The sequence below is a fragment of the Neovison vison genome, chromosome 4, assembly GCF_020171115.1.
Source record: "Neovison vison isolate M4711 chromosome 4, ASM_NN_V1, whole genome shotgun sequence".
Lineage (NCBI taxonomy): Eukaryota > Metazoa > Chordata > Mammalia > Carnivora > Mustelidae > Neogale > Neogale vison.
In genome coordinates, this window is record NC_058094.1 from 139,040,818 (window position 1) to 139,053,272 (window position 12,455).

The 12,455-nt window shown below is 38.5% G+C and overlaps 1 gene segment (V, D, J or C); it reads left to right on the forward strand.

The window, feature by feature from the left end:
• The window catches only part of LOC122905390, a 33,814-nt gene extending 23,358 nt beyond the window's left edge, over positions 1 to 10,456 (forward strand). Inside the window, 2 exon segments of the C gene segment in view lie at positions 796 to 1,125; positions 10,278 to 10,456. Of these exon segments, the coding sequence occupies positions 796 to 1,125; positions 10,278 to 10,456 (509 nt within the window).
• The last annotated feature ends 1,999 nt before the right edge of the window (positions 10,457 to 12,455 follow it).

The following is a 12,455-nucleotide window of genomic DNA, read 5'->3' on the forward strand; positions in this document are numbered from 1 at the left end:
TATATCATTATATGTGACTTTATTCATCAGGTGAAATGAAAGAAAATTGAAGGGTACTACAACAAGTTCAGCAGTCTTAGAGGGCAGATTCAGATTTGGAGGGAAATGTGAAGAGTCAAAATGTCTTCTTATGGTGTCTTCTCAGTAATGCTTCAACCTCAAATGAAATTCCAATATAAAATCAGCTTTTAGTGAACATTTCCTGAAGCAAAACAAAATTCTGAGCATTACATTAATTGATTAGGTTACTCTAAGAACATTTCTGAAAATAATCAATACATTTTTAAAAATAGAAGTTTTGGATATATAGCCATTTTGTTTCTAAATTTCAGGCACTGTAAATTATTTGCAGGTGCAGCATTAAACATTGTCCTACTCAAAATCCCACAATGGTTCAGATATGAGAACAAGATGTTCTATAAGATCAGAAATCAAGGAGAAGGATTCTAGTATTCAGAAATGGGCATGGGATCCATATTTGTAACTAAAAGGTTAACTTGATAGATTTCCATTCAAACAAGTGACTGTGTATTATTTTAAAATATCCCGTGTTCTGATCTAGGCTCTTTCACTTAAATGTCTGGGACTTTGTCATGTTTATAACCTCTAGAACCTCTTTTCCCATGGAAACTAAGAAAATAAGCACCTCATAACCCTCAGTGAATGAAAAGCTACAAAAAGCATTAATTCTATAGCAACTTTCCTCCCCTTTACTATGTGCTGGTTGTTTCCAAACCACACAATGTTTGTGTTTCTCTAGTTATGTTCTAATTGTTTTTGCATTTTCTTCAACAGATAAAAGTCCTGACGAAGATATTTCTCCCAAGCCCACAGTTTTTCTTCCTTCAGTTGCTGAAGTAGAAGTCCATAAGGCTGGAACATATCTTTGTCTTCTTGAGGATTTTTTCCCTGATGTTATCAAGGTAGATTGGCAAGAAAAGGATGACAAAACAATTCTGAAATCTCAGCAGGGAGACACCATGAAGAATAAGGACACATACATGAAATTCTGCTGGCTGACCGTGACTGGAGCATCAATGGATAAAGAGCACAAATGTATCGTCAACCACGAAAGTAATGGAAGAAAAGTTGTTCAAGAGATTCTTTTTCCTTCAGTAAACAAAGGTATGTGCACATAACAATGAATATAACCACACAGAACACCTTGTTTCAAAGGGAAAACCCTACCTTTTCTGTTAAGTATTTTTTTTAAAGATTTTATTTATTTATTTGACAGACAGAGATAACAAGTAGGCAGAGAGACAGGCAGAGAGAGAAAGCAAGGGAAGCAGGCTCCTTGCTTAGCAGAGAGCCTGATGTGGGGCTCAATCCCAGAACCCTGGGATCATGACCTAAGCCTAGACAAAGGCTTTAACCCACTGAGCTACCTAGGTGACCATTTTCTGTCAAGTATTAATGAAAAAAAGTAAATATAATATTTTCTCTAATGTTGTTTTCATTAATGATGGCATAAATGACCTGCTATTTCCCAATAGAATTCAAATTGCATGGGCTTTGAAGGCATCCGGATACCTCAGTCAGTTGAGCATCTGACTTCTCATTTAGCTCAGGTCATGATCTCAGGGTCTTGAGATCAAGACCGCCATCGGGCTCCATGCTCATTCCAGAGTCTGCTTGAGTTTCTTTCTGTCTGCCTCTTCTCCCCATGTTCTCTCTTTCTCAAAATAAATAATAAATCTTTAAAAAGTAGTATGGTCTATGGAACACACAGAGAAAAAAAGAAAGACAAACTCACTTAGCGTTTCTCACATCAGTTTCATCATCCAAAATATTATTGTCACAGTGATATAGTTTCTACTTAAATTGTATGGATTAAATGAAACAATACATGCGAAAGCACCTAGCAACCTTGGACACAAGAAATGTTCAGAGAGGGGTGCCTGGGTGACTCTGTTAGTTAAACGACTGCCTTTGGGTCAGGTAATGATCCTGAAGTCCCAGGATCAAGTCCCACATGAGGCTCCCTACTCAGCAGGGAGTCAGTTTCTCCCTCTGACCCTACTCCCTTTCATGCTTTCTCTCACTGTCTCTCTCTCTCTTAAATAATAAATTTAATTTATTTAAACAAATAAATAAATAAAAACTTCAAAAATTTTTTTCAGTGCAATATCCTCACTTTATTTTTTATTATATATTTTTTAAATTTTTTCAGTGTTCCAAGATTCATTGTTTATACACCACACTCACTGCTCTATGCAATATGTTTGCTCCGTAATACCCATCACCTGGCTCACCCATCACTCACTCCCCTCCAAAACCCTCAATTTCTTTTAAGAGTCCACAGTCTCTCATGATTCATCTCCCCTTCCAATTTACCCCAATTCACATTTCCTTTCCTTCTCCTAATATTCTCCCTGTTATTCCTTGTACCCCACAAGTAAGAGAAATCATATGATAATTGACTTTCTCTGTTTGGCTTATTTCACTCAGCATCATCTCCTCAAGTCCTGTCCATGTTGATACAAAAGTTGGGTATTCATCCTTTCTGATGACTGGGTAACATTACAATTCAATATATGGACCATATCTTCTTTATCTATTCATCTGTTGAGGGCATCTTGGCTCTTTCTACAGTTTGGCAATTGTGGCCATTGCTGCTATGAACATTGGTGTACAGATGACCCTTCTTTTCATTACATCTGTATCTTTAGGGGAAATACCCAGTAGTGCAATTGCAGGGTTATATGGTAGCTCTATTTTTAATTTCTTGAGGGATCTCCTCACTGTTTTCCAAAGTGGCTGCACTAACTTGCATCCTCAACAATAGCGTATGAGTGTTCCCCATTCTCTACATCCTCTCCAACACTTGTTGTTTCTTGTCCTGATAATTTTGGCCATTCTATCTGGCATAATACAGTATCTCAAAGTGGTTTTGATTTGAGTTTTCCTGTTGGCTAATAATCATGAGCATTTTTTCATGTGTCTGTTTGCCATTTTTATGTCTTCTTTGGAGAAATGTCTGTTCATGTCTTCTGTCCATTTTTTGACCTGATTATCTGTTTTCTGGGTGCTGAGTTTGAGGAGATCTTTATAGATTTTGGATATCAGCTCTTTGTCTATAGCATCATTTGCAAATATCTTCTAATATCCGTGGGTTGCCTTATTGTTTTGTTGACTGTTTCCTTGGCTGTGCAGAAGGTTTTTACCATGATGTAGTTCCAAAAGTTCATTTTCACTTTTGTTTCCTTTGCCTTTGGAGACATGTCTTGAAAGAAGTTGCTGTGGTCGATGTTGAAGAGGTTACTGCCTATGTTCTCCAGAATTTTGATGGATTCCTGTCTCGCATTGAGGTCTTTCATCCATTTCGAGTTTATCTGTGTGCATGGTATAAAAGAATGGTCGAGTTTCATTCTTCTATATGTAGCTGTCCTATTTCCCCACCATCATTTATTGAAGAGAATGTCTTTTTTCCCCTGGGTATTTTTTTTTCCTGCTTTATCGAAGATTAGCTGACCATGAGTTGAGGATCCATATCAGGACTCTGTATTCTGTTCCATTGATCTATGTGTTTGTTGTTGTGCCAGTTCCATGGTGTCTTAGTGATCACAGCTTTGTAATATAGCTTGAAACCAGGCAACATGATGCTCAAGCTCGGTTTTTCCTTTTCAACCTTTCCTTGGCAATATGGGGTCTTTTCTCATTCCAAACAAAATTTAAGATTGTTTGTTCCAGCATGTTGAAAAATGCCTGTGGAATTTTGATCGGGATGACATTGACATTTTAACAATGTTTATTCTTCCAATACATGAGCATGGAAGGGTTTTCCATCTTTTTGTGTCTTCTTCAATTTCTTTCATGAGTGTTCTATAGTTCCTCCAGTATAGATCCTTTATCTCTTTGGTTAGGTTTGTTCTCAGGTTATCTTATGGTTCTTGGCGCTATAGTAAATGGAATCAGTTCTCTATTTTCCCTTTCTATATTTTCATTATTAGTGTATAAGAAAGCAACTGATTTCTGTACATTGATTTTGTATCCTGACACATTACTGAATTGCTGTAAGAGTTCTAATAATTTGGGTGTGGAGACTTTTGGGTATCCATAGAAAGTATCATGTCATCTGCGAAGAGAGAGAGTTTGACTTCTTTGCCAATTCAAATACATTTTATTTCTTTTTGTCATCTTATTGCTATTGCTAGGGTTTCTACTATGAGGCTGAACAACAGTGGCAAGAGTGGGCATCCTTGTCGTCTTTCTGATCTCAGTGAGAAGGCTGTCAGGTTTTCCATATGAGAATGATATTCACTGTGGGTTTTTCATAGATTTTATGAAGTTGAGTAATGTTCCCTCTATACATATACTCTGAAGAGTTTTAATCACAGAAAGATACTGCATTTTGTCAAATGCTTTTTCTGCATAATTTGAGAGGACCATGTGTTTCTTCTCTCTTCTCTTATTGATTTGTTCTATCACATTGATTGATTTGCAAATGTTGAACCAAGTTTGCATCCCAGGGATAAATCCCACATGGTCATGGTGGATAATCTCTTTAATGTACTGTTGGATCCTATTTGCTAGGATCTTGTTGAAAATCTTGGCATCCATATTCATCAAGGATATTGGGCTATAATTCTCCTTTTTGATGGGGGCTTTACCTGGTTTGGGGATTCAGGTAATGCTGCCTTCATAGAAAGAGTCTGGAAGTTTTCCTTCTGTTTCTATTTCTTGAAAGAATGTCAGGAGAATAGGTATTATTTCTTCTTTGAATGTTTGATAGAAGTCCCCAGGGAATCTGTCAGTGCTGGACTTGTTTTTTGGGAGGCTCTCGATCACTGCTTCAATCTCGTTATGAGATACTGGTCTATTCAGGTTGTCAGTTTCTTCCTGTTTCAGTCTTGGAAGTTTAAAGGTCTCCAGGAATGCATGCATTTTTATGTTGCTTAACTTATTAGCATATAGCTGTTAATAATTTCTGATGATTGTTTCTATTTCCTTGGTGTTAGTCGTGATCTCTCCCATTTCAGTTATAACTTTGTTCATTTGGGTCCTCTCTCTTTTCTTTTGGATCAGTCTGGCCAGTCATTTATCGACCTTATTAGTTGTTTCAAAGAACCAGTTTCTATTTCATTGATATGTTCTACGGTATCTCTAGATTCTAACTCATTGATTTCTACTCTAACCTTAATTATTTTCCTTTTTGTGTGTGGGGTTGGTTTAATTGCTTTTTGATTCCCCATTTTTTAAGGTGTAAGGAGAGTTTGTATATTTGGGATTTTTGATTTTTTTTTTTTTTTTTTTTTTTTGACGGAGGCATGGATGACTATATATTTTCCCCTTAGGACCGCCTTTGCCATATCCTGTAGGTTTTTGGATGGATGAGTCTTCATTCTCATTGGTTTCCTTGAATTGTTTAAGTTCTTTTTTTGATTTCCAGGTTGATCCAAACATTTTTGAGCAGGATGGTCTTCAGCTGCCAAGTGTTTGAATTCCTTCCAAACTTTTTCTTGTGGTTGAGCTCCAATGTCAAAGCATTGTGTTCTAAGCACATGCAGAGAATAATCTTAGTCTTTAGGTATTGGTTCTGCACTGATTTGTAACGAGTATGTGGTCTATTTTGGAGAAAGTTCCATGTGTATTTAAGAAGAATGAGTATTCTATTGTTTTAGGGTGGAATGTTTTTTATATATCTATGAGGTCCATCTGATTCAATGTGTCATTCAAAGATCTTGTTTCTTTGTTGATTTTCTGCTTAGATGATCTCTCTGTTGCTGGTAGTGGTATGTTAAGATCCCCTACAATTAATGAATTCATATCAATATGACTCTTTATTTTGATTAACAGTTGGCTTATGTAGTTGAGTGCTCCAATGCTAGGGGCATAAATACTTAAAATTCTTAGATCTTGGTGGACAGACCCTTTAAGAATAATGTAGTGTCCTTTTGTATCTCTGAATACAGTCTTTAGCTTAAAATCTAATATATTTGATGTAAGAATCACTACCCCAGCTTTCTTTTGAGCCCTGTTGGTCTGACAGATGGTTCTCCATCCTTTCACTTTCAGTCTTGGTTTATCTTTAGGTTCCAAATATGTTTCTTACAGACAGGATATGGGTGGGTCCTGTCATTTCATCCAGTCTGCAACCCTGTGCCATTTTATGGGTGCATTTAGGCTGTTCACATTGAGAGTGATTATTGAAAGATAAGTTTTTATTGTCATCATGTTGTCTGTGAAGTCCTTGTTTTATAGATTGTCTCTGTAAATTTCTGTTCTATGTTACTCTTGGGTTCTTTCTTCTTTTATAGAACCCTCTTTAATATTTCTTGCAGTTCCAGCTTTATGGTCACATACTCTTTTAAACCTCACCGATCTTGGAAGCTCTTCATCTCTCCATCCATTCTGAATGTCAGCCTTGCTGGATAAAGTATTCTTGGCTGCATGTTCTTCTCATTTAGTGCCCTGAATATGTCTTATTAGCCCTTCTTAGCTTGCCAGGTTTCTGTGGACAGGTCTGATGTTATTCTGATGGTCCTTCCTCTGTACATAAAGAATCTCTTCCCCCTAACTGTCCTTAACACATCCTTTCTGATTTTATGACTCGTGATTTTCACAATTAATTGTCTGATGATCGTCCTAGACTCATTGATTTTCGGGGGTGTCCTCTCTGCCTCTAGAAAACAAAGACCTGCTCCATTCCTCAGATTAGGGAAATTTTCATCCAGTATTTTTTCAACTATATCTTCTAATCCTCTCTCTCTCTACCCCCTCAGGGATCCCAGTAATTCTGACACTGGAATGTTTCATGGCATCATTTATTTCCCTAATTCATTTTCACGGCTTTTAAGCTGTTTGTTCTTGGTCTCCTCTGATACTCCTTTTCTATCAGCTTGTCTTCTAGATCATTAATTCAATCTTCTGCCTCATTTACCCTAGCTGTTAGAGTATTGATATTAGATTGGATCCCATTGATAGCATTTTTAAGTTCTGCTGGATCAACTCTTAATTCTGTCCTTAGAGTTTCTATTTTGTCACTAATGGTGTTCTCCAACCTAGCCATTGTCTGGATAATTGTTGCCCTGAATTCTATTTCCAACATATTATTTATGTCCATATCCAATAGTTCTGTGGCAGAGGTCACAGTCTCTTAATTTCTCCTCTCTTGGGTGTTCCTCCTCCTAGTCATTTTTGTGACAGGTGGTTGAGGGGATGTATACTAGATATTTCAAGCACAAACCAGTCAAGGTGCACCTTGGACAGTTTTGGAGCAATTGGTATTCCCCACCAAAAAGAAAGAAGAAAGAAAAAAAGAGAGAGAAAAGGAGAAAAAAAGTGGAAAAAAAAACCAGCCAAAATGAGCCCCCAAAGTAAGATTTATAAGGTACATAAACCAAAAAAACCAACAAGAAGACCAGGAAAAGTAAAAGAAAAGAAAAGAAAAAAAATAAACAACCGCAGTCAAAACGAGCTCCAAGAATAAGATTTATATAGTACATAAACAGAAACAAATACACATTAACACTGACAGAATAAGATGGGAAGGTGTTTATAAACCCTTGATGTGTGCAAGGAAGGTTAATTCAGTTCATCCTGATTGTATCTTGTTATGTTTGTTAAAGGACTCAACTTTCCAGAGATACAGGGAAATTAAAACTGGTTTATATATAGGGGTAGTATTTAATAGGGGGGAATAAAAAGACTACCTTGAAGCTTATATCTATATATATATTTAAAAAAAAGAAATACAGGTATATGCATGAAAAAAGTTCAAGTTAAAAAGGTATTATGTAATGTGTTATAATAAACATCTAGTTGTAGTGCTAAGTAAGTTAAAAAAATAACAGAATAAGAATGAGAACAAATTAGTTTAAAAGATGGGTTTATGAAATATACAGTTTTGGGGGAGTAATGGGGCTTAAAATATTGTTTTCCCCCTATTGTTGGGGTTTTACAGTTTTATGGAGATCCTGTGGTTATTGTCTTCTTGTTCTTTTCGGTTTGTCTTCTGGGGGCAGGGCCTGTGCATTGTTTTTCAGTCAGTCTTGCCTGGGCTGTGTTGCCCTGCCATCTATCAAGGGGCTGGGTTCTGTGGAAACAGGCTTTTCAGGCTTTTTTTTCTCTGGAGGTTTTTGTTCTTTCAGGGCTTTCTGTGGCTTTTTGGAGGGTTAGTGCAAAGTAAACTGTCCACACCCAGATCTCCGCCTCAGAGAGAAGCCTCAGTCTACTCCCTTCTGGATTGCTCAGAATACACAGACTTCCCCTCTGCAAATGCCATTGAATACTGCAAACTGCCACAGGCATTGCCTGCTCCCACCCACAACCTCAGTGGTCATCCTGGGGCCCACACTTGCCTTTGCACCCCCATGCCCTAAAATGGTGACCAATATTGGTCCAGGCGAGTCTGATTCTGGTGACTCCTGTTGCCTGACTGTCTGGAGTCCATGCCCATCCTGGGTGCACTCAGACCCAGTGGCAGTGCAGGTCATGGAAGGCTGTGGGCCCAGGGACCTCAGGTAGGAGCTTATACCAGGCTATCTCAGTCGTGGGCAGGGGTGTGCCCAGCCCCAGTGGTGGTGCAAGCATTGGAAAGCTGCGAGCTCAGGGACCACTGGCAGGAGCCCCTGTGGGGGCTCTCTCAGGCTTGGGTGGGCACAAGCTGTGACCAACCTCGAACTGTGGGCTTAGGTCCATGCCTGTGGCCACACAATTCTACCAATTGCTCCTCAAGACCCTTTGTTCTTTTTGTGTGTTTTTTTTTTTTTTTTTTTTTTTTTTTTTTTTTAACCAGACACCAAGTTAATACTGGTCTGCAAGCACAGGACACTTTCATATTGTTGTATTACCTCCCGATGTGTCATTTCTGGTGGCTCCCTCTCCTTCTGTTTATCCTCCAAAATCAATCTGAACACTTCCACTCTGCTTTACCCCTCCACTGATGATCTTCTGTCCCCATAGAGATCCAGATGTGTATAATCTCACATCTCAGGCCAATTTCATTGGTGTTCAGAGTGTTCTAGTAGATATTAACTCACTTTAGGGGACTGGTTGAAACAGGGTCTCTTACTTCTCTGCCATCTTTCCCAGAGTGACGCCCCCATCTCGTTTTTAAAATGAAATGTTCAGAGTGTCCATTTTCATGATTTTATTTGATCAGGAAATAAGAACAATTATATATCTTTCAAGAATATTCTTCTCAGCATCACAATCCTTCTCACTTTAAACTTGCTCTACTCAAAGTATGACCCATTAACAATGAGTTACAGGGCACAAAATGCTGTTCAATTGATGGAGCCAAATCACAACTCAACCTGAAATAATAATTTGGCTACTGAGGTTTTAGTGTGATCTTGAGTTTTTCAGATTTGAAATTAATATACCAGAAAAAGTTGAAGTGTCATAAGTAAAGATTGGGTGAGGTTCACATGTATAAAGATTCTTTCATTCTACACAGAGAATGTATTTCTCATTAGTAAAGCTGTTCAGCAAACATTATTGCATTCCTAGTGAATGCCATGCTGGAAGGGGTGCAGGATGAACTACTATCCCAATCAGGATCATTACCATAATGCAAATAGACTTTTTGTAATCACTCAGGGTTCCTTATGATTCAGATATGATTCAGGCATCGTGTCCCAATGGAGCCCCATTGGTGTAGACACCAGTTTAGACATTGTGGGCAGCCAACTGAAAGTGCCCTAGCCCACGGTGATCCAGTAACTCAGTAGATTCAGTCCCATCCTGGAATAAACATCACAGACCAAGGCTACAGAAGGCTCCTAAGAAGTAGCTGGTTTATACTTTTCTCTGTGATTCACAGGCAATTTTTAAGCAGTGAGAAATAAACACTTAACAAGAACTGTGAAGAGCTTTCTATATACAAGTTTTAATTTCTGAAGTAAATCTTTGTCTTCTTGGAACGTTGGGGGAATAAAAAAGAACACACATGCCTAAAATGGCAACATGAAGTTTAAGGCTCCAAGTCACTAAACCAAGACTTACTACCTTACCCAAGTACAATTTCAACCCTCCAGATGAGTAACATTTACCCAGTCAGCATGGGAATTTCCTGGTCAGCCCTAGAAAGATTCCTGATGGATTCCCACTTTCCCTTTGGTAAGGTGACCTTGCCTAAAACAATGGATTCATTAGTAAGAATATTCTTTTTTCTTCTCCTTCTCTATTGTTAAAAATGTTTCCTTCTCTCTAATCCTTTTGAGTTCCCCTCTACTTCCTAGGTGGGATGCTGAGTGATTCATTAATACGTTGATTAATAACACTCTTAGATCTTTAACATTTACTTAGTTCCAACTTTTGCTCTTTAACAGGTTTGATGGCTGTGACAGAATCTGAAATGGACTCCCAGGGACATTCAGAAACAAAGCAAAACACAGAGGTGGTAACTGTGAGTCCTCTGAATTCAAGATCTTTCTCACCTGATCCAATGGCTGTGGGTGAGTTCTCAGCTCTATGCTCCACTCTTTTTGTGTTCAAACTCCTATTGTAACTGATTTTGCTTTACAGAGCAGCACAGCTTGGGCTGGCAAAGTGTTATGCTAGTGTTAAGTTGAGGTAGGATTTTTTTTTTTTCTGGCTCTGTTGAGCTGGTATATTTTCCCAGAAAACAACTGAACTGGCACACAACCAAGTTGCTAAACTTTCAGACCGAGTTCCCCAGGTGGAACCCTCAGGAAGTGTCCAGTAGAATTGGTGTTGTACGAGAGTCTTCTTTGGCCAGAGCTCAGTAAAATCTCTTACTGGCCATACACTAATGTGTGCATAATTTTTGTCTTTAGTGTAGATAAAGGCTACTGGTAACAAAGGAAGTAGAAAAAGCCACAAAAATTGGTGGGCATGAATCAAGCCTTTGGAGGATATAAGAGCATTTGCTCAAGAACATTCCTTGATAGTATGAGTTGTTCAGGAAATGGGTTAGATCAACACTAGGTCACACATCAACCTCAAAGAAAACTTCTGTGCAAGGAACTACAGTGTAAAACACAAAATTCTCTATTCCAGACACATCCTTTGAGGTGTTAGCTTAGCTCTGAAAAGCCTAAAGTCTTTGCTAATGGGATCCTTAAATCTAAAGAGATAAGCTCATCACTTTCTGATATACTCGTTTATTTCTTTTTTTAATTTTTTAAAATTTTATTTTTTATTTTTTCTGATATACCATTTTATTTTTCAGTGAAGAACTATAGTCACAGATTACAGATGTGCAGGAAAATTGAAAAATCTTTATTTATTTTTAAAGAGATTTTATTTATTTATTTATTTGAGAGAGAGAGAGAGAGAGAGAGAGATCAGAAGTAGTCAGAGTGGCAGGCAGAGGTGGGGGAGGGGGCGGCAGACTCTCCTGCCAAGCAGAGAGCCTGATGTGGGGCTCAATCCCAGAATCCAGGGATCATGAACTGAGCCAAAGGGAGACACTTTAACCCACTGAGCCACCCAAGCACCCGAAAAAATCTTTATTACGAAGATTTTCTTTTATTTATTTGAGAGAGAGAGAGAGAGAACACGAGTTGTGGGACACAGGGAGAGGGAAAAGCAGACTTCCCACTGATCAGGGAGCCTCAAATGGGGCTTGATCCCGGCACCCCAGGATTAGATCATAGCTGAATTCAGATGCTTATCAGACTAAGCCACCAGGTGAGCCCACATTGCAAATCTAAAACTCCTTTTGTGTTTTAAGGAATTGGATTGGGAACCAACAGGTTGGAGACCTCAAAAGTACAAAACAGTTACCACTGTCTGACCTGTCAGGTCCATAATTCTGGAACAACTGCTTACTTTCTGGAGGTTTCATGCCTGCTCCCTCTGGATTCTTTGAACACCTGCAGTTGGACTTCATTCCACTGCCAGTTGGTACATGTTGTCTATATGCTCTTGTCATTGTTTGTATATTTTCTAGGTGGGTTTAAGACTTTCCCTGCCAAGAGGCTGATGTCCTCATTGTTGCAAAGACATTGTTAAAAATGGGTTTCCCCTTTGGGGGAAACCTTCTGTGATCTCCAGTGACTAGGGTACATAATTCACAGGAAAAATCACAGGAACTTTTAGGAAAACCTTGCAAACTTCCTGGAATTGTCTCAGTGTACAAACTTCTGCTGATCCTTTGGATGTGAGTCCTCATTGTCTGGTGCTCAAGCCTGTCATCATCAGGTTACAGAAACCTTCTTAGAGCACAATTAAAGGGTCCTCTCAGTCACAAAATGCAGCCTTGTGATTAGGTATGTAAGACACAACATCAGAGGAAGATAGCCCTGGCCATTTCCAGTAGAAGAGGGACATAACCAAATGTTCCTGCTGTAAAACAAATAGTTGAACCTTGTACACATTCCATAGCTACAGAAATCTCCACCTGACCTCTAGTTCTTCCCAGACACTGGAGTTTCTGAATCAAATTGAGGGAAAGAGAAATAGCTTACATCCAAATAGACTGCTTTCATCTAGACAGAGGTTCAAAGCTTCATACTTTAAATATGAAATCCTTTTTCCCTCTT